This window comes from Bufo gargarizans, chromosome 3 (assembly GCF_014858855.1).
Source record: "Bufo gargarizans isolate SCDJY-AF-19 chromosome 3, ASM1485885v1, whole genome shotgun sequence".
NCBI classification, from domain to species: domain Eukaryota; kingdom Metazoa; phylum Chordata; class Amphibia; order Anura; family Bufonidae; genus Bufo; species Bufo gargarizans.
Genome location: NC_058082.1, coordinates 516,511,061 through 516,535,757, shown reverse-complemented (window position 1 = coordinate 516,535,757; position 24,697 = coordinate 516,511,061). Strand labels below are relative to the sequence as shown.

The 24,697-nt window shown below is 45.2% G+C and overlaps 1 protein-coding gene across 1 annotated transcript in view; it reads right to left on the bottom strand.

The window, feature by feature from the left end:
* MAP3K15 (mitogen-activated protein kinase kinase kinase 15) overlaps positions 1-24,697 on the bottom strand; it is a 180,413-nt gene that overhangs the window by 92,938 nt on the left and 62,778 nt on the right. Inside the window, exons 4-6 of the mRNA XM_044283982.1 lie at positions 10,207-10,400; positions 8,044-8,212; positions 7,012-7,118 (exon numbers count right to left, since the gene is read on the bottom strand). Of these exons, the coding sequence (XP_044139917.1) occupies positions 7,012-7,118; positions 8,044-8,212; positions 10,207-10,400 (470 nt within the window). The remainder of the gene's footprint in view (positions 1-7,011; positions 7,119-8,043; positions 8,213-10,206; positions 10,401-24,697) is intronic.

Below are 24,697 nucleotides of genomic sequence, written 5' to 3'. Positions count from 1 at the left end.
CCGTCAATATGAAGCTTTTCCTGGAGCTGCTGACGTCGCCCCGCCTTCCCCACCCGCTGGCAGGTGTCACATGAACAGCAGTAGGCAACCACATCAGGCCCCATCTTTGGCCAGTAGAAATACTGGGCTAATCTAAGCTTTGTCTTAGCAACCCCTAGGTGTTCAGCTATCAGAATCTCATGCGCAACCCGCAACAACTCCATCCTGAACTGATAGAGTACCACTAGATGTCGGTCCCTAGGCCCCGCCTCTGGTGAACCCTGTTGGACCATGACCCAATACAGCCGTCCTTGGTCCCAGACCATCTGCTCGAGGTCTGAGTCCGAGGGGGCTGTGCCGCCTGCTCCTTGAGAGTGGTCAGGTTGGCATCAGCCACCAACGCTGGCTGAAACTCCTGACTGGACGTGGCCAGAATAGACAAGACCGCCACGTCCCCAGTCAGGTCCCCGAGATCTGTCTTCTGGCCTCCATCTGACTGACTCGGCAGCCACTTGGTCGGCAGGGGAAAAGCCATCAGACCCCTGAGGGCCCCAGCACTCCCACTGCGCATGATAGCAGCTACGGCCGCTGCCACCGCTGGTAGTGCCTGCTTCCCCTTGGCTTCCGACCAAGTCGCCAGTCCAGACGGACTAACCTGGCCCTCTGACATCGCAGTTGTGGAGGAACTCTGCACTAAGGTTTTACCAGGGAGCCCTACTTCTCCTGGGACAGCCCTGACCTCATTTGCATCCTCTTCCGCAGCTGTATGCCCCCTGCTTGCCCCCTACCGTAGCCACACCTGAGGACAACAGGTTCCAGCATGCTTGCTGGCCACACCCTGGGGCCTCAGCACAGCTGGCATGAATGACCCCCTCCCCACTGAGGGGAGAGGCACACACATGGCATCACATTCTGGGGGATCGGACCTCGGGGAGTCAGCGGCCACGTACTTAGACACAAGCCGCCCCAGGTCCGTGGCCAGCAAAACACTGGCAGGCATATTTGAGGATACCCCCACCTCCCTTACTCCTCCTTACTCCTTGCCCAGGGATCTCCCAGGCAATAAATCATAGGGTGCCACCAGTTCAGGCCGTACCAGCGTCATCTCAGCGCCGGGGTCTCCAAGTCCCATGGCCACGGCCTGGCCCATGGTTGAAAATTGTCCAGGTACCTCCCAGCACTCCCACCCACACAGTGGACGGTTGGGACAGGTCCCTCGGGCGCTGTGGACACATGGCTGCTTACACAGGTGGCAAAGTCGGAGTTCCCCCACCGACATGGAAAGTGAAGCAGGGGCTGGTGCCCACTTGAGTCTAGGGGCAGGGGCAGAATGAGTCTTACCCCCTCTCCAGCCGACAGGTTTCCGGGCCTCTGAAGTCCTGTTGTTGGCGTTTTCATAGACCAGGGCTGCTGTTCATATATTGAAAAACCCCGGCATAGCAGCCGAAGACTAGCCTGGCAGCTTTCCACCATCTGTGGAAGCGGTCCAGACACATACCAGAGTTGCGGCCTACCACCCGGCCAAAGCCCTGACCTCAAGTACCGGCGGCAACCAGCACACACGTCGGAACCCAGACAAACTCGCAAAGAGAGCACAATCCCTTAAACCCGGACCCGTCTGGATTCGGATGTTCCGTTGGGGGACGGAGCTTAAGCGGGAGGTCCAGAAACTGTTTGCAGGAGGAAGCGTGAAGAGACGGCCCGGACGGTGACGCAAGCTCCCACAGCAGTCGACACAGAAGCAGGTCAACGCTGTCTGGAAAGGAGGAATACTGGGCACTGCAGTTGACACACAGCCACCATATTCACCCCCACCACTATAACAACACTTAGTGGACAAAGCGCTGGGGGACACATTAAATACCAGACAGTCGCGCTAGTAGCGAGGCCCAAGGCCCGAGTCCCCTGAGCAGTACAGGTACCCCCTGGAACGACACCTCTGTGACTCCCACACACCAAGAGAGGAGGGAGAAACTCTCAGCCAAACCACAAAGCTGAAAACGACTTCTCAGGCCCAATAGCCATATAGATTCTGGCTACAACTCAGTTGAGGACACCCACCTGCACACATCACTACAGTAGGTTTAACAAGGGTTTTTGCACCAAGTCCCCCAACTAGGAAAAATTGGAGCAGTGCTCCTATCTAGATCCCACACAGGATCTGCACGCCATCAAATCACCTCCTCTACTACCCTCTACCTAAATATAGAGAAGAAACTGATGAAAAACCCTTTCTTCTTGAACCCTAAGGGTTTAATACAATGTGACCCTCCCATCAGTCCAAAGGGAGACCTCATTCACGCTCCTAACCTACTAGAGATCAATATGGTGAAAATTAGCCGTAAAACACCTGGAATAGAACAAGAGATAACTCCAGCATCTATCAACTCTGAAATGGATACATTCCTGACTAAACAAAACACTATGGCGACACCCAAAACAATAATCGCCAAAAGACACCCACGCATCAGACTCCGAAAAAGCAAGCGATGAATATACTGAAAATAACAAACCAATTTCCAGAGCATTTCTTACTCGCCTCCTAACCTCCTCCCTAGCCCACATTGCTAAAGACATACCAGAGATCATACAAGACCTCCAACATCTGGGACACAGGATCGATACGCTTGAACAAACACAGACATCTGTCATAAACTACTCAGTGGCAATCGCCTCAAATCTCCAAATACAAGAGGCGCACATCAACAAGTTATATGCTACTATGGAAGATTTAGAAAATCGCAACAGACAATAACTTGAGTGCAAGGGGTACCAGAATTCGTCGAAGCCAAAGACATTACAAACTACCTTAACAGACACCTAAAAATATATGCCGGCCTTGTAGCGCAGCGTTTAAGTCCCTTGTTACCAAATCTGGTCTCCCCTGAACAAGTTGGCTTTGTAAAAGGTAGAGAAGACAGGGACAATTCCATCAGGCTCTTACATGTCATGCAAAACGTTAATATATCCCGCTCCCCATTAGTCCTCCTGGGTACGGATGCAGAGAAAGCATGGACAGGGTGGACTGGACCTTCATGACTGAAACCTTAGGCCTTTTCCAAATTCCCAACCCCTTTATCAAAGCCATCTCCCAGTTATACTCCCGCCCATATGCACGAGTTAGTGTTAATGGCCTGCTGTCAGACCAGTTTGATATTCTAAACTGTACTCGGCAAGGCTTCCCTCTGTTCCGCTCGCTATTCATCCTAGTGATGGAGACCTTGATTGAAAGCATCAAACAACACACTGCCATAGCAGGATATAAGGTCAACGCAATAGATCATAAAGTGGCAGCCTTTGCTGACGATCTTCTTTTGATTCACACAGACCCTATGAAAACTACCAGCGATACTAGACACATTCACCAAATTTGGTTTACTTTCTAACTTCTAAATAAATCTTGAAAAATAGGAAGCACTAAGCATAAACATCTCTCAGGAACTAAAGAACAAACTTCCATTTAAAGCCAATTTCCATTTAAATGGCCAAAAAGCTATATAACGTATTTGGGAATTAAACTAAGCGCACGTTGGTCAGACCTGACCAAACTCAATTACCTACCGATGCTACAAAACTCTTTAAAAGAAAGAGAATCCTGGACAGCTCTCTTCCTATCTTGGATAGGAAGGAAAAACTTACTAAAAAGGACTCATCCTCCCTAATATAATTTACCTGTTATAGATGCTACCGATTAAGATACCCAAGACCTATTTTATGAAAGCCAGATCACTCTTTTCAAAATACATCTGGAAAAATAAACGACCCAGACTAGGTTTCTCGACACTAACACTACCCAAACAGCTATGTGGCCTGGGAGTACCACACCTATCCTTGTATCAAACGGCAGCAGTACTCTCTAGAATAATACACTGGGCTAAACCTACAACAGACACATTACATGTAGCGCTGAAGGAATTCTCCTCCTCGATACCTCTTAAGATATTACTGGTAGCACCAATTGACTACTTAGACACAGTAACTTTTAAGAATGCCCTAACTCAAGAAGTAGCACACCTATGGAAAGTACAAGCAGCACACCTCCTACCGGCCCCATCCACGTTAGATACATAGTGAGAGACCTGCCGAAGCAATACACTGCACAACGACACCTGGATCCCCCAGACCGTTTACACACCATAGACATACCACTAGAAAACATAATGGAACATGGAACAGTGAAATCGCTCGCCGACATAAATAACTTAACAAGAGAGAAATCACAAAATTTCCTAGAATATAATAAACTCAAAATGGCACTTCACTCCTATAGATCACATGGACAATTGGACAGCCAACTGACACAACCAGAAACCCTAATGGCACAATATAACACCGGTGAAAGTGCTATCAAAACTCTACAAACTTCTCCTCACTAGGTCTGTCACACTACAGCGGGCTTATATTAGGCCTCTGGGAAAGAGATTTAGGACTTAATTTAATCACCCACCGCAATCTCCAACATTTACAAATGCTCCCATGGGACATCCTCTTGTATAAGAATACAAGAAAATTCATACAAGATACTGTCACGATGGTACATAACTCCAGTTAAAACTAATATTTGGTATCCATCTATCCCTGACACTTGCTGGAGATGTAACTCAGAAAGAGGGACATACTTGCACATTTGGTGGTCCTGTCCAAAACTAACAACGTTCTGGAACTCTGTTTTAGAGATTGCCAAGAACATCTGTTCATTGAAAACTATACCTTTCCTCTACCTTGATATTCTTAAGTTGGAATGACGAAAGACAAAATGTGCAAAGTAAATCTCTTTCGTTCCTGCTGGCAGCCACTTAACTCCTAATCCCCCCGCTGTGGAGAACATCAACTTGCCCCACAATACACCAGTGGTTACATAAAGTGAACTGAATATACAGTATTGAAGAGATTGTCGCTTTAACTTAACATACCCAGAGTAGATTTGCCACACTTTGGGCCCCATGGGTAATCTATCACAATTCAACTTTTTTCCTTAACCACATGTCGGAAGAAAATTAACCCACAAACAGTTTCCAACAGGAGGTATATGAGATGAGTGACAAAATTTTCACTTTCTACACCTCCGTGTATATTGGACAGTGGTCTTGGCACCCCCCCCCCCCCCCTACCCCCTCTTCTCTTCACTCCCTCCCACACACACACATATTACACATTTATCATTTTGTTATTGTACAAGTTGTTTTTACTTGTTCTCTTATGCATACAAGGCAGTTCACTCAGTAATTAATGGAGCTCCTCTGAAGTCTATCAATACAGGACAAGAGCAAACAAGAATTATCCCAGACTGCACAAGTCAACGTCTTCTGGAATTCAACATCAGATCCGGGACTACAATATTATACTTATAGTCTACTAATGCTAGTGGTCTGACTGTTAGCTAAGCAATACTCATCCAAAAATGTAGATTGTACTATACTGCCTTCCCAATACAATGCCTTGTATTGTCTTACATCTAAATCATTGTTAAACAATAATAAAAAGAGAATAGAAAAGAAAAGAATGATCACCGTAGTGATCATTCATCCACATACAGAGGGGAGGATTGCTCCATGTAAATGCAGTTTTGATGAGCAGGAAATGGGGAATAAATGGTTAATTCCTAATCACTTCCCCATGTAGCAATCCATGGAAAAGCAAAACATAGTGAAGGGGTTGTCCACCTTTTATGAGGTGATTATTTTATTTAAATTGAACAATATATTTTAGTACTGAGAAAATAAAATCCAATAACATTGCAGATACTTCTATGTCAATAAAAGTCTAGTTAATTACAAAATTAAGATGGCATGGTATAACAGAATAAATCTTCCATTAATCGTAACACATACATGTAACTATACATTTTTGTAAAGAAGGATTTGGGTGTCCTTGTAGATCATAGATTAAATAACAGCATACAATGTCAAATCAGCTACTTCTAAGCCTACTTTCACACTTGCGGCAGTGTGATCCGGCGGGCAGTTCCGTCGTCGGAACTGGCCGCCGGATCCGCCGCTGACTGAAAGCATTTGTGAGACGGATCCGGATGCGGATCCGTCTCACAAATGCATTGCAAGGACGGATCCGTCTCTCCGCTTGTCATGCGGACCGACGGATCCGTCTTGTACATTTTTCTCATTTTTACCGATCTGCACATGCGCATGCCGGAACGACGGATCCGGCATTCCGGTATTCTGAATGCCGGATCCGGCGCTAATACATTCCTATGGGAAAAAATGCCGGATGCGGCGTTCAGGCATGTCTTCAGTTTTTATAGCCGGAGAGAAAACCGTAGCATGCTACGGTTTTCTCTTTTGCCTGATCAGTCAAAACGACTGAACTGAAGACATCCTGATGCAAACTGAACGGATTACTCTCCATTCAGAATGCATGGGGATAAAACTGATCAGTTCTTTTCCGGTATAGAGCCCCTGTGACGGAACTCTATGCCGGAAAAGAAAAACGCAAGTGTGACAGTACCCTTATTTAGTCTTGAGAATATATAAATGGGCTGTATAAAAAATACGGTAAAAAGTTGTTTCATGTAAAATTCCCTCAAAAGACAAGGGGGGCACTGCCTCCGACTGGAGAAGAAAAAGTTCAGTCTCCAGAGGCATCAAGGCTTCTTTACTGTAAGAACTGTGAATCTGTGGAATAGTTTACCTTAGGAAGTAGTCATAGCAGGAACAATGGATGGTTTTAAGAAAGGCTTAGATTAATTCTTAAAATTAAATATCATAAATTCTTATGAACATGTATAAAACTCTGGGTCTCGCTCCCCTTTTCTAAAATTCACATTCCTGTCTTTTTTCAACTGTACTATGTAACGATGACGTTTTTGGCAGCCAAGAACATGAAAATTGTGAACCAAACTGCTAATAGTAAAAAGCACTACAGTTTCTCTTGGAGTAGTTTACTAAGGAACCCAGTGAAAGAGTACAGAAAAACGTCAGCCTGTAGCCTCTTGTCGTAAGTACAGTGCTGTGGTCATGCAGAACACATCTGTTCTACAGCGTTACAAAAGAGATAACTTTAATAAGGGATTCTTACCGATTGAGGGCGAAGGCATAATGAAACTTTATATTGTGCTGATCTGCCAAGTCACAAGTTGGTAACATTTCCAGAGTTTCCACCAATTTGACCATGGCATTATAATCCTATAACAAAACAAATGTTTATCCTCTGAATAAAGTAGACCACGTATAGAAATATTCAGGAAGCACAGAGCTACTTCATAAAGTAATCCATTGGGAGGTAATATCACAACCGCACTATTTGTTTACGTGGTTCAATATAAATTACATTACACCAATTGTTATCTGCCTTGAGGTTTTCCTTTCTCTTGCCAATTTTTCATTAGTCATCTAGTCGGCAATTAAGGCAGATTAAAGATTTTCCCTTGTGAATAAACGGGTTCATGTAAACCACATCCTCTCCTCCTTTTGCCGTGTTAGATATAAATCTCTTAACATAATAACACAAGCCGCTTCCAGTATTAAAGGGAGTCTTTCACCTATACTGACCATTATAGAACACTAACACCATCATCAGCATTATAGTCCCCATATGTGAATGCTACTTACTGTATAGCTGTCCGTCGCTTACTTTCTTCAAAAAACAAGTTGTATTCAATATGCAAATTAGGTCTGAAGGTGCCCAGAAATCCAGCGCCAGCGCCGTTCACAAGATTCGCCACGCCTGCAAACTTCATTCCCCATTCCAGCACGTGCACATTAAACGCTCTTGTGCCTCTGCCCATAATGGGGAATGAAGTGCGCAGGCACGGTGAAGCTTGTGAACGGCGTTGGCGCTGGATTTCTAAATAACCTGGGGCGGGCCAGAGTTGTTTTTTATGAATAGCGACGAGGGGCCTGGGCACCGGCCGCTTAAACGTCGCCCCTGGGCACCTTTAGACCTAATTTGCACATTGAATAAAAGTGTTTTTTGAAGAAAATAAGCGACGGACAGCTATACGGTAAGTAACATTCCAATATGGGGACTATAATGCTGATAATGGTGTTAGTGTTCTATAACGGTCAGTATATGGATTTCTAGGATTGTTACACCATCTCAGACTGTTACCTGTATATCTCTGTACGACAGCAGCAAGTTGATGACTATGTCGGATGTCAGGACCTCGGTGTTGTCCATTCGTAGCTTGATGCGTGCTAGCTCTTTGGCAAGTTCATCTCCTTGATATTTGTCTCTGGCCTTCCTGATGTCATTAAGCAGAGTTTCTTTGCAGTATGCACTATGATCGATGAGAGATAACAGTCTTTCAGTTTCTATTTAGAAATTAAATTTACCATATACAGTGGCGGAAATAATTATTTGACCCCCCACTGATTTTGTAAGTTTGTCCAATGACAAAGAAATGAAAAGTCTCAGAACAGTATCATTTCAATGGTAGGTTTATTGTAACAGTGGCAGATAGCACATCAAAAGGAAAATCGAAAAAATAACTTTAAATAAAAGATAGCAACTGATTTGCATTTCATTGAGTGAAATAAGTATTTGAACCCTCTAACAAAAAAAGACTTAATACTTGGTGGAAAAACCCTTGTTTGCAAGCACAGAGGTCAAACGTTTCTTGTAATTGATGACCAAGTTTGCGCACATTTTAGGAGGAATGTTGGTCCACTCCTCTTTGCAGATCATCTCTAAATCCCTAAGGTTTCGAGGCCGTCTCTGTGCAACTCTGAGCTTGAGCTCCCTCCATAGGTTTTCGATTGGATTAAGGTCCGGAGACTGACTAGGCCACTCCATGACCTTAATGTGCTTCTTCTTGAGCCACTCCTTTGTTGCCTTTGCTGTATGTTTTGGGTCATTGTCGTGCTGGAACACCCATCCACGACCCATTTTCAGTTTCCTGGCAGAGGGAAGGAGGTTGTCGCTCAGGATTTCACGATACATGGCTCCGTCCATTTTCCCGTTTATGCGAATAAGTTGTCCTGTGCCCTTAGCAGAAAAACACCCCCAAAGCAAAATGTTTCCACCCCCATGCTTGACGGTGGGGACGGTGTTTTGGGGGTCATAGGCAGCATTTTTCTTCCTCCAAACACAGCGAGTTGAGTTAATGCCAAAGAGCTCTATTTTGGTCTCATCAGACCACAGCACCTTCTCCCAGTCACTCTCTGAATCATTCAGGTGTTCATTGGCAAACTTCAGACGGGCCTGCACATGTGCCTTCCTGAGCAGGGGGACCTTGCGAGCCCTGCAGGATTTTAATCCATTGCGGTGTAATGTGTTTCCAATGGTTTTCTTGGTGACTGTGGTCCCTGCTAATTTGAGGTCATTAACTAACTCCTCCCGTGTAGTTCTAGGATGCTTTTTCACCTTTCTCAGAACCATTGACACCCCACGAGGTGAGATCTTGCGTGGAGCCCCAGAGCGAGGTCGATTGATGGTCATTTTGTGCTCCTTCCATTTTCGAACAATCGCACCAACAGTTGTCACCTTCTCTCCCAGCTTCTTGCTAATGGTTTTGTAGCCCATTCCAGCCTTGTGCAGGTCTACAATTTTGTCTCTGACATCCTTGGACAGCTCTTTGGTCTTTCCCATGTTGGAGAGTTTGGAGTCTGCTTGATTGATTCTGTGGACAGGTGTCTTTTATACAGGTGACTAGTTAAGACAGGTGTCCTTAATGAGGGTGACTAATTGAGTAGAAGTGTCTAACCACTCTGTGGGAGCCAGAACTCTTAATGGTTGGTAGGGGTTCAAATACTTATTTCACTCAATGAAATGCAAATCAGTTGCTATCTTTTATTTAAAGTTATTTTTTCGATTTTCCTTTTGATGTGCTATCTGCCACTGTTACAATAAACCTACCATTGAAATGATACTGTTCTGAGACTTTTCATTTCTTTGTCATTGGACAAACTTACAAAATCAGTGAGGGGTCAAATAATTATTTCCGCCACTGTACACTATTGGTATAGCATACAACTCTTCTTTCCAGAACAACCAACCTTACTTGCATTCATCCCAAGAGAATAAAAAGTTAAAAAGGAATAGAAAACATAGTTCATTGCCCTTGCTTGTCCTTGCTCATGCTAGTAAAGCCTCAACTATTCGAAAAATGTATTGGTTTTCCAACGTTTCAGTACAATTTTCACATGCAGAACAGAAAGTTCACTAAAGCCTTCAAGGGATCTTTTGGGGACATTAACCTATCATTGCTTCTGAAAGCCTAATACATCTGTATGTACTGCTTTGTATAATCATTGGGAAACATATTCTACTTACCTTGCTGTAACATGTATGTCTTTAAGCAGGCTAATAAATCTATCAATCAAAGGAACACACAGGGGTCCTAGCAAGTTGTCCCAGTTGGGTTGCATGTATTCTGAAGCCCTCCGCTGGGCATCACTCTCACAACAAAAGTAGTCCCCGCAGGGCGTCCCAATGTACGAAATAAAGTAGTAGTTACCACTCGAGGCCTTAAAAAAATAAATAATTTTTTTTTAAATAAACCAGAGATAACCAGCATCGACACAGAAAGAAGATGTTAACCCAGCTTTCAAGTTGTCTCTGCATTCATTCACTAGTTACTAAAAATCTGTCTATAAACAATTTGCCATGGGTATTTGAGTGCTCAGGATGTCTAGAGACATTTAGATAGTGTGTGATCACCATTTATGGTATATACAGTAAATGCTTTTTAGAATCAAGCTGTTTACAATCAGTTCCCGTTTGACTTACAGTCAGTGCAGACAGGGGAATAAAGCAAAAAACAGACAAAATCTCGATTCCGGGGATGGTTTTAGGAAGGGAGAAAGGCAGCCGAATATACAAACCTATTTTTCTCTGCAATAATACAAAGACAAATTCTTCATATTTTATATACCAGTACTATAGTCTTACAATATCGGGATAAATCATAAATGAAACAGATCCGCTATAAATAGTACATAAAGAAAATAAAAGCAGAAATGTAATTTACTAAATCACATGCACTAATTTAAAAATAGGTATCTGAAGAAAACCAGGAACATGGTTCATGAGAACAAGGGTGGTTTCTTTGGTTACCTGCTGTAGCCCAACGAAAAGTTACATAACAGGAAAGCACAAAAACACAGGCAGCAACCGCATTGTCTAAGTATTTGTAGATCCCAAGTTTAGGGTCCTTCAAACCAAAATAGACCAAAACAGAAGAAGAGGTGTCCTGAGTGAAAATAGATGTATCCAGAAGTAATAGCCAGGCTGCTCGGCTCGTACAAATACATCAGGCGAGTCAATATTTACTTCAATTCAATGTGCTAATAGAGGACACACAATCATTGAGACATTTTTCAATCTCACGGCTTATTTAATCAATGCCTGTGGTAAGTGGGAGGTTGGTATTATTAATGACAGGGTGACAGTGCCGCCTGCCATGAGAATCCTTCTGCGAGCTGTCAATGCCCTTTAAAGCGCTACCATATTGTGTTAGGCTGCTAAATGGCTGAAGGCAAGTGCATGCTCCCGCAGCGTGACACTGCGGCATTATAACACCGGGACATTATAGGGGTATGGAATTTTACTGTAGTATGTACCCCTGCAGGCTTTTGTTTTTGCTACACAAAAGACTGCAAGTGTGCATACCACAGTAAAATTCCATACCCCTAGGATGTGCCGGTGTTAAAAGGCTGCAATGTCACGCTGCGGGAGCATGCACTTGCCTTCAGCCAGTTGTGGAAAAGTGGCAGAAATCTTAAGTATGTAACATGCACAATTTGCAAAAATGCCCCCTTTTCTGATGTTTATGGACAATTTGGGGGCTTGATATGTATGCCCATCATCTCCAATGTTTTCATGAAACAGTACTCTGCTGAGGGAGGGGGGGGAATAGCCTTCATCAACAGGTCTTTTATTTTCATATGCTATTCATGACAATAAAGGGGTTATCTTACCTCCACAAATAGCATTTATCATGTAGAGAAAGTTAATACAAGGCACTTACTAATGTATTGTGATTGTCCATATTGCCTCCTTTGCTGGCAGCCACTCGGTATACATTAGCAATGGGTGGAAGTACAAATGCGCACACATTAAACACCCTGCCTGTTTTTTCATAATATCGCTCGTACGTCCTGCTGTGCCCCCCTGCAGTTTTCCCGCTCAGTATGTTAATCCTGAGCATCGGCACAGGGAGGAGGAGATGGCCGGGTTTCTCAATAGGCGTCTCCTTCTCCCTGGCTGTGACACGCTCTCCGCTGTGATTAAATTGCGGCACAGCCAGGGAGAAGGAGACGCCCATTGAGAAACCAGGCCATCTCCTCCTCCCTGTACCGATAACATACTGAGCGGGAAAACTGCAGGGGGGCACAGCCGGAAGTACAAGCGATACTTGAAAAAAACTGGCAGGATCAGCAGAGGGTACCCCGCAAGGAAAGGTATTTATCTAAACTTAAAAAAAAAAAAAAAAAAAAAAAAAACACACACACACACACACAACATGAAAGATCCTCTTTAACTGGAACACCTCTGTGAAAGGCATAGCTATATACAGATACAGCACACTAAGTGCAGAGGAAAGCATGCAATACTGCTCTGTGCAACCACTACTGTGCTATGTTTGGCAAATGACTAGATTTCATTCACATAACTGCCCTCCAGACTATCTGGCAGATTAACCATCTGATTACTCAAACAAAAAAGACAAACATCTAATATATAAAGCTGAGTGTATGTATGTCCGCTAAAGGAATCCGCACCGTCGCATTTACAATCACGAAACTTGGCACACAGGTACATCAGGTGTCCAGGAAGGTTTTAGACCGGGTCTCAGCTCTCTAGCACGTACCATTCCTAAGATGTTCCCAAAAATGCATTAGCCAATAGAAGCCTGGTCACATGACCCTTATCAGCCAATAGAAGCTCGCAGGCCCTTAGTCTACACATACACACAGTTTTACACCAGGTTTCCATAACCCATCCATTTTTCTTAACTGCTGTAGGTCAGCTTAAAAAGGGGCAGAGTGCCGTGGATGACACTGTTGAGAGCGGAGTTCTGTGGATGTCAGAGTTTAGGGGGCAGGTAGGGTGGCCATTCAGGCCACCCTCAAAAGACAGACTTAAAAACCCCACCCCCAGGTCCCACTAAGCCACGCCCTTGACTTGGTAAGGGCACGCCCCTTCCCACTCCACAGGCGACGGGGATTGAAAAAATGAAGGTAAAAATCAACTGTCAGCTGCAGGAGTGGGAGGGAGGGTGACTTTCTCCCTGCAGCTCACGCTCAGACAGCAGAGTGCTGCTGTCTGAGAGTGAGATGTTCAAAAGGACATCCCTGTGCCGTCCAGGCCCTGCGCCGGACAGGGAGTCTGAAAGCTGGACTGTCCTGCCTAAAACCTGACCTCTAGCCACCCTAGGGGGAGGCTACTGTTAAGGGGGGTGGGATGCTGTGGAGGTCACCGTTAAGGGGGGTGGGATGCTGTGGAGGTCACTGTTAAAGATGCGGGCCCTGTGAAGGTCTCTGTAAAGGGGGCAGGGAACGGTCCACTATGGAGGTCAGTGTTAAGGGGCGGGATGTTGCAGAGGTAACATTTTAAGGGAACGAGACGGGGTACTGTGAAGGTCACCAATAAAGGGGCGGCCGCTGTAGAGGTCACTGTTAAAGGGGAGGGCGCTGTGGATGCTACTGTTAAGAGGGCAGGCCACTGTGGAGGTCACTGTTAAAGGGGCGGGGTACTGTAGATGTCACTATTATTGTGGATACTGTCAATATTTTTTTTTCAAATCAGATTGTTTTTATTGAGATATTTTAAAGCGTTAAAGAGAACAAACATTCTCCCCCACTCCCCCCCCCGATCCCAAATGTCCTAGATCCGAGGAGAAGATCTCCAAAAGTCTCTTCAAAGAAAAGTCCGATCTTGAAAATTCAGTAATAACTCCAATCAGCCGTTAACCCGATACATAATTCACATTTGTGTAGTACATATACCAAATCCACCTTTTGGCTTATATACTAGCATATTACTGTCGATATCTTTTAACGACACACACAAACATTAAATGAAAGCCGGGTCCTTCTGCTAGTTTGACTATAAAGAAACCATTCATTGTGCAAAGAAATATTTAAGTGTACAATGACTATAAAAGTAAAAAAAGCAAATTTCTAGCTATGAAACTGGCTGACCTGTTGCATGTCTGCTCGGCAGCTGAAGGCATCTGTGTTTGTCCCATGTTCATATGTGTCCGCATTGCTGAGGAAAATTATGTTTTATTATAAACAAATGAACCTCTATAAAGCAACGAGGGCGTTGTCGTTACTCCTATGGGCTCTGTTCTCTGCAACTGCCGAGCCCTCTCCACTTTGACAGGACCAAGCAGTGTAAACTTCTTAATAACTTGCCCTGTCAAATCAAAGTGGAGAGGGCTCAGCAGTTGCAGAGAGAGCAGAGCCTCTAGGTGTAAAGGCAACACCCCCGTTGCTCCCAGAGACTAATTTGCATTTATTAAAACATACCGTAATTTTTCTCAGCAATGTGGGCACGTATGCCCTCTAAAATCTATTCACACGTCAGACATGGCACTACCCCTGAGGATCAAACAGCCCAAATAGTTACCTCATAAACTAGGTATCAATCTCCTCACATACAACTCAAGTACCATAATGCAACAGGATCACAACTTTGACGTGTCCGTGATTTTTTTTTAGGCTGGTGGCACTTTCGAATTTTAAAGCTCACAGTAAATACTGGCAATGAGGCATTATCAGTATATTGAGCTATAGACATGGATTGGTTTTCCAAGTTCATATGACCTGCCCCGATTCACTCATGTGCACTAGTATGTACCGGCTTATATGTGTTGGAAACATGTCAGTACATATCAAGGCTATGATATTTTAGCCAATCCCAACTCACATAAAGAAACAGACCTGTCACCTACAAAGTTCTCGACTGTCTGAAGTACACAGAAAACAGTAGCAATAGCTTATCTTGTCTACTTTGCTATTACATCTCTGTCGTTACCCCTTATATTTTTTATCCGTGGACTACAATCAAAGACATCAATATCAAAAAATATTTCTTGATTTTGCAAGATGCAAGATTTTCCAAATAAACCCGGAGATGAAATGCAATGTGATGTGGGAAAGCTTTTTTTTTTTTTTCTTTTACAAAATCACTCTGCCTTGGCCATGGCTCATGAATGTTAGAGTTGGCCTAGGTTCAAATGCACAGCTTCCTTAGAGTAATTACAAGTGACCATCTATTACGCATTAAGCAAGAAAACATGCTGCTGCAAATCCTCCTAATAGACATTAATAAAGTGCTGGCGAACGTTATAAGGTCGTATTCTCACAAAAGGGCAGATCATTTCTTTTTCAAATGTCTGTTAATGAGAATTCGTCATCTGAAAATGACCTTCTGTTTCAATTTAGGTTTTATGTAAAAATATGTTGTAAGATTTTTTTTTGCAAATTCTATTTTATTTTGCATGTCACTATCTGCATTTAAAAAATAAATAAAAAAAGGCAAGATTTTATGAATCTGGCTACTGAGCCTCATAATAAACTGACATTTCCAGTTTTGTAGAGATCAATTTACACCTAATGGGAATAGCTCAAACAAGAATAACCGCTGTGCCTAATCATATAGAATCACCACACCAAACAATCATGCACAGCATATAATAAATCCAACTAAATCTCTATTAGTACATATCGGAGAATAACAGATAAAATGACAGCGGCATATATACACACAGGGAAAAAGGAACCATAAAATAGGTCAAATGTTGAATATACAAACTCCTAGGTTAGTGATACTCAGGCAAACGTCTATCATACTTGTGAACTCACAATATATATCCAGTAAAAAACTCCCAGTGCAGGTCAATTATACAATAGATGAAAACGGGTATGAAACAATTAATAGTAGGACAATACAAAGTGCAAAGTGCCATAAATACAATAAAAGGAGTATAAATTGTAATAAATAATACCGATCAGAATGGTTCACAAACCCCGACGCACATTTCGCGTGTAGCTTCCTCAGGGGATGAATTCATCACCTAAGGATACTACACGCGAGTCGGGGTTTGTAAAACCATTCTGGTCGGTATTATTTATTACAATTTATACTCCTTTTATTGCCTTTGTGGTATTTATGGCACTTTGCTCACACATACCCCATTGATGTCACACTAGGGAGCACCCTTTTACTTTATATTTCTACTTGATCAGTACAATGTAAGAGGCCATGGCCACACTGCTGGGATAACATAGGGGAGGTGTGATGCTCCGAGTCACCATCCCTCACTCCTCACTGGTCTGAATGATGATAGTCTAACAAGGGCTGTTAAAATGTAACTGTATTGTCGGTTGATTTTTAATATTGTGTAGGGACAGTGATGTAAAACATTTTTTGCAATATATAGGATTATTAATTTATTGGCTCCCAATCTGTGTACGGTGCCCGCTCCTGTTGGTGTTTGGTCTGGACCTCCACCTCACAGTTGACTCATTTATGTGGCCCTTTACAAAAAGTAGTTGAGTACCCCTGGGATAGGTTAGCAATAGTTTTGTTGCTGTACGCCGTGACACGTTAGCCGTGCATGCGGTTGCCAGGGGCAATGTGTCGGTATATCTTAGTTCCTTCCCTGTCTGGTGCTGGAGGGGTTAACTTCCTGGTGTGGCCACTTGGTGTTTATATTGCCTGTGGCTGGCGTCAGTTGTCCTCCAGCCTTGGTGTGTGCTGGAGCTTGCTCTTGTCCAGCTTATTCCATCTGCCCAGTGCTTGAGGGCAGTCTTGGGGAGACTTCCTTGCACTAACGATTCGATTCTACTTTGTTTTGTGGAACTCCCCACCGTACAACGTGGACCCAGTGGAAAAGCAACTAGGCCAGAGGCTGGGATAAGGGAGCAGGTCACCTCCTATTGCATCCCTAATACTCACCCTCAAGCACTGGGCAGATGGAATAAGCTGGACAAGAGCAAGCTCCAGCACACACCAAGGCTGGAGGACAACTGACCTCAGCCTGCCAGCCGCAGGCTATATAAACACCAAGTGGTCACACCCAGCCAGGAAGTTAACCCCTCCAGCACCAGACAGGGAAGGAATTAAGATATAAGGGGCGGTGCACACACATGCAGACATACCGACGCGTTGCCCCTGGCAACCGCATGCACGGCTTAAGTGTCACGGCGTACAGCAAAAAAAGCATGACACCCCATCGATCAGCTGGTTGAAGGATAGGTCATCAGTATTAATTAAGGGGGAAGGGGTTATGGGGCGGTGCTTAGGGGTGGGGGGGGGGGGCTGACTGATTCACGTGCATATTAAAATATATAACACTATATAACGACTATATAAACTGACTATGATCTCTGCTGCACTGTACCGTATTTTTCACCCTATAAGACGCACCTAGTTTTAGAGGAGAACAATAAGAAAACAATATTTTTTACACCTCAAGTTAGACCAGCAATCAGACCCCCAATGTTAATCAGACCTCAGATCAGACCCCCAATGGCTCAGATAAACCCCCAAACCTTTAGCCATCTGTCAGCCATAAACCCCCCAATGTCAGCCATAAGCCCCCCAATGTAGGCCATAAGCCCCCCATTAGCCCCCCAATGTCAGCCATAAGCCCCCCATTAGCCCCAATGTCAGCCATAAGCCCCCCATTAGCCCCCCAATGTCAGCCATTAGCCCCTCATGTCAGCCATAAGCCCCCCATTAGCCCCCCAATGTCAGCCATAAGCCCCCCATTAGCCCCTCATGTCAGCCATAAGCCCCCCATTAGCCCCTCATGTCGGCCATAAGCCCCCCATTAGCCCCTCATGTCGGCCATAAGCCCCCCATTAGCCCCTCATGTCGGCCATAAGCCCTCCATTAGCCCCCCAATGTCAGCCATAAGCCCGCCATTAGCCCCTCATGTCAGCCATAAGCCCCCCCATTAGCCCCCAATGTCAGCCATAAGCCCCCCATTAGCCCCAATGTCAGCCATAAGCCCCCCATTAGCCCCCCAATGTCAGCCATTAGCCCCCCAATGTCAGCCATAAGCCCCCCATTAGCCCCCCAATGTCAGCCATAAGCCCCCCATTAGCCCCTCATGTCAGCCATAAGCCCCCCATTAGCCCCTCATGTCGGCCATAAGCCCCCCATTAGCCCCTCATGTCGGCCATAAGCCCCCCATTAGCCCCTCATGTCGGCCATAAGCCCCCCATTAGCCCCTCATGTCGGCCATAAGCCCCCCATTAGCCCCTCATGTCGGCCATAAGCCCCCCATTAGCCCCTCATGTCGGCCATAAGCCCCCCATTAGCCCCTCATGTCGGCCATAAGCCCTCCATTAGCCCCTCATGTCGGCCATAAGCCCCCCCATTAGCCCCTCATGTCTGCCCAATGTCCCCCAGGTCAGCCATCAGCCCCCATCGCGATTCTCTTCATTCTGCTGTGTATAGCAGCGCACCGTGTGAGGTCACAGAGAGACCTCACGCTGTGCGCAGCCCTGCACAGCCGATAGCCGAGCCGTGGACCAGGAAGTGGTGAGTACAGATCCTTCACCGCTTCCTGGTCCTTCTGTACTAATGAAGCGCTTCCATAATGGAAGCGCTTCATTAGTACAGCGTTAAAGACTGCCCTGATCGCCGCGGCCCGGCAAACCATCCTCCAGGTCCTGGGCCGTGGCCCGGCGGTTGGGGAGCGCTGGTCTAGAGAGTTCTCTTGGGTGATAAATGACAGCAAATAAGGCGCAACCAATATTGGATCCATTTAGTTTATAAGATAAACATGACAAACCATAAATCGGTAAGCATACTCCCTTCAGTTCTGGGAGTGATACCAAGAGCAGATCCTTCCAAAATGTCCTTACTTATTTTCAATAAATTCTGTATCACGTGCACTTTTCCCTGCTGTCTGCTCCTCCTCTGACCCCCCAAGACTTCTTCTCTTCTCCACGGACATCACAGCTATGCAGGGAAGGAAACCTTGGGAGGTTATGGGAGGAGCAGACAGCGGGAAAGAGCGGCAGGCTTGGGCACTTAGAAAGGGAAAGCCTGTCCAGCTGGGCACTTAGGAGCCCTTTCATAGTCATAGGTAGAAAAGTGCTTTTGGAGGACATGGAAAAAAATACCCAGAAGACATAATGGCTATAATGCTTTTATAACGTTCTGATGGCAATTGCTGGTTGTTGTGTTAGTGAAATTTACGTGACAGACTTCCTTTAAGAAACTAATTTAAAAAAAAATGGTATGGCTGAAGACCTATTTGAATAAAATGTAAACACAAGCAAGGTAGTAGCAAAGAAGGATCTGTGATATGTTTTTAGGTTTTGGGCAACATCATGCAAGTACAGTACAGTAGACCCACAGTCAGTGTTATAAATCACTATGATGTCAGATGAGCCACCAGATGTTTCCCTGACTGCCCACAGGTCGTGTTCATGTGGCCTTAGAGTGATCTGGACAAGGTTGGGCAAACAGAACAGCAGCATCAGGTAAGAACCATACAGAGGACTCTGCTCACAAAGCTGTATTAGGCCTCATGCACACGACAGTTGTTTTTCTCGGCCTCCGTTCCTTTTTTTTAATTAATTTTTTGCAGATAGGATGGGGACCCATTCATTTCAATGGGTCAGCAAAAAAATGCTGATAGTTCATCCGTTTGTGTTCCGCGTCCATTGTCAGTGTTTCCCTTCAGCAAAAAAATAAATAAAAAATAGTACATGTCCTACTTTTTTCACATCTGCGGACAAGGATAGGCATTTATTACAAGGGATCTGTGGAAAAAAACAGATCCTCCAAAAAAACGGACGCCACATCAGTTTTTTTCGGCGGACGCACAATTTGCGGAAGCGAAAAACAACTGTTGTGTGCATGAGGCCTTAATCAGAAGCAATATCTGCACCTTCAGGGGCTGTTCACATGGTGTCTTTTGCAAGTACAATTTGGTGCGGATTTGGCTGCGCATGTTTACAACTGCTCTACATATAAATCGGTTTTGTAAAGATCGAGAAGGGAAGAGCCCCATCTACTGAATATCAGATCAGTAGAGGTTCATCTGAAAGTGGCACATATTTTATTGCTCATCAGGTCTCCTCACTGATTCAGGTTGCAGGAGAGCAGAAGCCTGAAACAATAAAGAGGCAGGAGCTTTGTCTCAGACTAAGGGCTTGTTTACACGAACATGTGATGCCCGTTGCCGTATTGCGGACTGCATTTGCGGATCCACAATACAGGGGCACCAATCCGTGGCCATTCCGCATCGCGGATGCGGACCCATTAATTTCAATGGGTCCGCAAATCCGGAGATGCGGAACGGAAGAACGGAAGTGAACACTACGGAAGCACTACGGAGTGCTTTATGGGGTTCCGTTCCTTGATTCCACACCGCAAAAAGATAAAGCAAGTTCTATCTTTTTGCGGAACGGAAAGATCGCGGACCCATTCAAGTGAATGTGTCTGCGATCCCCAGGCGCCTACCCACGGACGGTGCCCGTGCATTGCGGACTGCAATTTGCGGTCCACAGCACGGCTTCACACGTTCGTGTAAACGAGCCCTAAGGGTGCATTCCCACGACCATGTGTTTTGTGGTCCGCAAAACACTGATCCGCAAAAAATACGGATGACTGCCTTTTGGTGTCTGTGTTGCATCTGTTTTTCTGTGGATCTATTGTAACAATGCCTATCCTTGTCTGCAAAACAAACAAGATTAGGACATGCTCTATATTTTTTTTCGGGGCTAAGGATGCGGACAGCACAACACAAAATACATTTGTGTGAATGTAACCTAAGTACTGTAGCCTAGGGGTTCTCTGGGATTTAAATAGTGATGACCTATGGATAGGTCATCAATACAACATCATCAGGGACCTGACTGCAGCTGTTTGAGGAAGTCGCGGCACTTACCAGAACTACAGTGAGTGCCGCGGCCTCCTCACAGTGCCATCCATTTGATAGTGGCTGTGCTTATCGCAGCTCTGAGCTGTGTCTAGGCCATGTCACCAATGAACATTGACGTCAGTACCGTGCCCTCTTTTTACAGCTGATCGGCAGGGATCTCAGGAATGGGATCCCCACCGATCTGATATTGATGACCTATCCTGAGGATAGGCCATTAATATGTAAATCCCTTTAACTTTAGTCACAAATCATTGCCCTGAGCTAAAAGTCAGCCAAGCATCAAGATCCCAGGAAAATAGCAATTAATCATCCTCTGTAGGTACTGACCTACAAATCATTCTTGAGCTCCTGACTGAAGGGTAAGATAAAGCCATAAATATCTCCCATGATCAGCCTTGACTTTGTATTCGGGAGGGATCCCACTGTATGCCAATACAGTGAGATATGTTTGAGCCTTTACAGACGTGCATTTCTGACGGAAGGCTAAAAAGGCCATGTGAAACCAGCCTGACTGGTATTGGTCACTCTTAGAAAAGCTTGCAGTCTGTTAATAAAGTCTGAAGTAAATCTCACATTGTCAAAACTTTTATGTCCTGTCTCCATGTCCGGTTTACTATGGATTGTAGCTACAAATTGTGCTGTTCATAAATAGATTATAAAGGTATGAATGTAGGACTGGGTATGGAATTAGTGAACTGGACTCATGTAGACCCCCATATACATGTGCATTAAAACATTTTCATATACTTCAGGACCTATAGCCATCCTTTACCTTTAATTTTCACATTGCATTAAAGGGGTATTCCAGTTGTTAGAAGTCATCCCCTATCCTGTGGAATAACTATTAGATCGGTGGGGGTCCTACCACTGGGACCTCTACTGATCATGATAACATGGGCCCCATACCCCCTGCAATGAACGGAGCAGGCGGTCGGGCATGCATACGGCCTCTCCATTCACTTCTATGGGAATACCGGAGATAGCAGAGAGCCATCATCAGAACTCCCATAGAAATGAATGGATCGGAGCATGTGCACATGGCCACTGCGTTCATTTCATTGGGAACTGCAGAGGGTACGGGTCCCGGTTCTCGTGATCAGTGGATGTCCCCCACTGATCTAATAGTTATCCTCTATCTTGTGAATAGATGGATAGAGGATAACTTCTAACAACCGGAATACCCCTTTAAACTATGACCAACCATTGCTCTAGTTCTAAAGTTTCAATCAAGGCACAAGATCATAAACTAAAATAGAAACTTTGGTAATGTAACTTGTCAGACCTAGACCTGGTGCACGAGGATCAACAGGACAGCAGAATGAGCTTGTGGCCAAGATCAGTGAAGAGACTGCTTCTCTTAGGCTACTTTCATACTAGTGTTTATGCAGATCCATCATGGATCTACAAAAACACTTCCGTTACAATAATACAACCGCATGCATCCGTCATGAACGGACCTGGTTGTATTAGGTTTTCTATAGTCATGACGGATCCGTCTTGAACACCACTGAAAGTCAATGGGGGACGGATCAGTTTTCTATTGTACCCGATTGTGTAAGAGAAAACGGATCCGTCCCCATTGACTTACATTGTGTGCCAGGACGGATCAGTTTGGCTCAGTTTCGGCAAGCAGGCAGCGTTTTGGTGTCCGCCTCCAGAGCGGAATGGAGACTGAACTGATGTTTGGAGAGTTCCTTGGTCTTCATGGCAGTGTTTGGTTAGTGATGCCTCTTGCTTAGGTGCTGCAGCCTCTGGGGCCTTTCAAAAAAGGTGTATATATGTAATGACAGATCATGTGACACGGATTGCACACAGGTGACATCTTTTCACTAATTATGTGACTTCTGAAGATACTTGGGCTTTTTATGGGCTTCCTAACAAAGGGGGTGAATACATACGCACATGCCAACTGTCTGTTTTCTATTTCTAAACAATAGTTTTATTTACCGTATTTTTCACCCCATAAGACGCACAACCCCCCTCCCCCCTTTAAAGTGTTTTCCCCCTGCGTCTTCTGGGGCGAATCCTAATGAGCGCTTCCATATGGAAGTGCTCATTAGTTCTGAGGTCTTATTAACATTGGGGATATGATTGGGGCTGCGAGCTGAGGTCTGGTTAATATTGGGGGTCCGATTGGTTGTCTGACCTGAGGTGCAATGAACATTTTTTTCTTATTTTCCTCCTCTAAAACAGTCTTATGGGGTGAAAAATACGGGTATATATTTTTTAGGGATCGACCGATATTGATTTTTTAGGGCCGATACCGATACTTTGTGAACTTTCAGGCCGATAGCCGATAATTTATACCGATATTCTGGGAATTTTCATTTTTGAAAAAAAAAAAAAAAAAAAAAATTCCCACAAATCTGCTGAAAATTAATGTTTATTGTTATTATTTTTTTGTAAATCTTTATTTTTCATTTATATTTAATATTTTGGTGTTTTTATTTTTATAACTTTTTTTTTTTTTTTTTTAACAAACTTTAGCCCCTTTAGGGACTAGAATCCTTGTCCTATTCACCCTGATAGAGATCTATCAGGGTGAATAGGCGCTCACACTGTCCCTGCTGCTCTGTGCTTTGTGCACACAGCAGCATGGAGCTTATCATGGCAGCCAGGGCTTCAATAGCGTCCTGGCTGCCATGGTAACCGATCGGAGCCCCAGCATTACACTGCTGGGGCTCCGATCGGAGGAGCAGGGGAGAGGGGATCCTGTGGTGGGGGCGCACTGCGACTGGGGTGGGGGGGCCCTATGCGCCACCACTGCTTAATACTGGGGGGGCTTGGGGGGAGGCGCACTGCGCCACCAATGTCTGATACTGGGGGGGAGGGGGGGCGCACTGCGCCACCAATGTCTGATACTGGGGGGAAGGGGATAGCGCACTGCGCCACCAATGTCTGATACTGGGGGGGAGGGGGGGGCGCACTGCGCCACCAATGTCTGATACTGGGGGGGAGGGGGGGCGCACTGCGCCACCAATGTCTGATACTGGGGGGGAGGGGGGGCGCACTGCGCCACCAATGTCTGATACTGGGGGGGAGGGGGGGTGCACTGCGCCACCAATGTCTGATACTGGGGGGAGGGGGGGCGCACTGCGCCACCAATGTCTGATACTGGGGGGAGGGGGGGCGCACTGCGCCACCAATGTCTGATACTGGGGGGAGGGGGGGCGCACTGCGCCACCAATGTCTGATACTGGGGGGGGAGGGGGGGCGCACTGCGCCCCCAATGAAGCTTAATCTCTAATTTATTCATATACAGGAGGCGGGAGCTGGCTGCAGGATTACATAGCCGGCTCCCGACCTCTATGAGCAGTAGCTGCGATCCGCAGCACCTGAGGAGTTAACTACCGCAGATCGCAGCTACAGCTCATAGAGGCCGGGAGCTGGCTATTTGATTCTGCAGCTCCCGCCTCCTGTATATGAATAAATGAGAGATTAAGCTTCATTGGTGGCGCAGTGGCCATAGCTCCTCCTCTCCTCTTGTCCCCTGTACTTTTATTGGCGGCAGCAGCAGCACAGGGGGAGGAGACACTGCTCCTTCTCCCCTGTGCTGCTGCTGAGGGAACACGGAGAGCGCTGTCAGCAGCGCGATCTGTGTTCCCCATATGCTATCGGAATATCGGCAAAATAAATGCCGATACCGATAGCGTTCAAAATCCTGAATATCGGCCGATAATATCGGTAAATCCGATAATCGGTCGATCCCTAATATTTTTCTCATTTCACTTCACCAACTTAGACTTGTGTTCTGATCCATCACAAAAAATTCAGATTAACCAAACATTGAACTTAACGGAGTTGTCAGAGTTATGGGGAAAAAATTTATGAAGATAGCACTGTAAGTCTGATACTAAGCGATATATAACAAAGCTAAGCAAGTTTTAGGCAAAAAAAAATCTATTT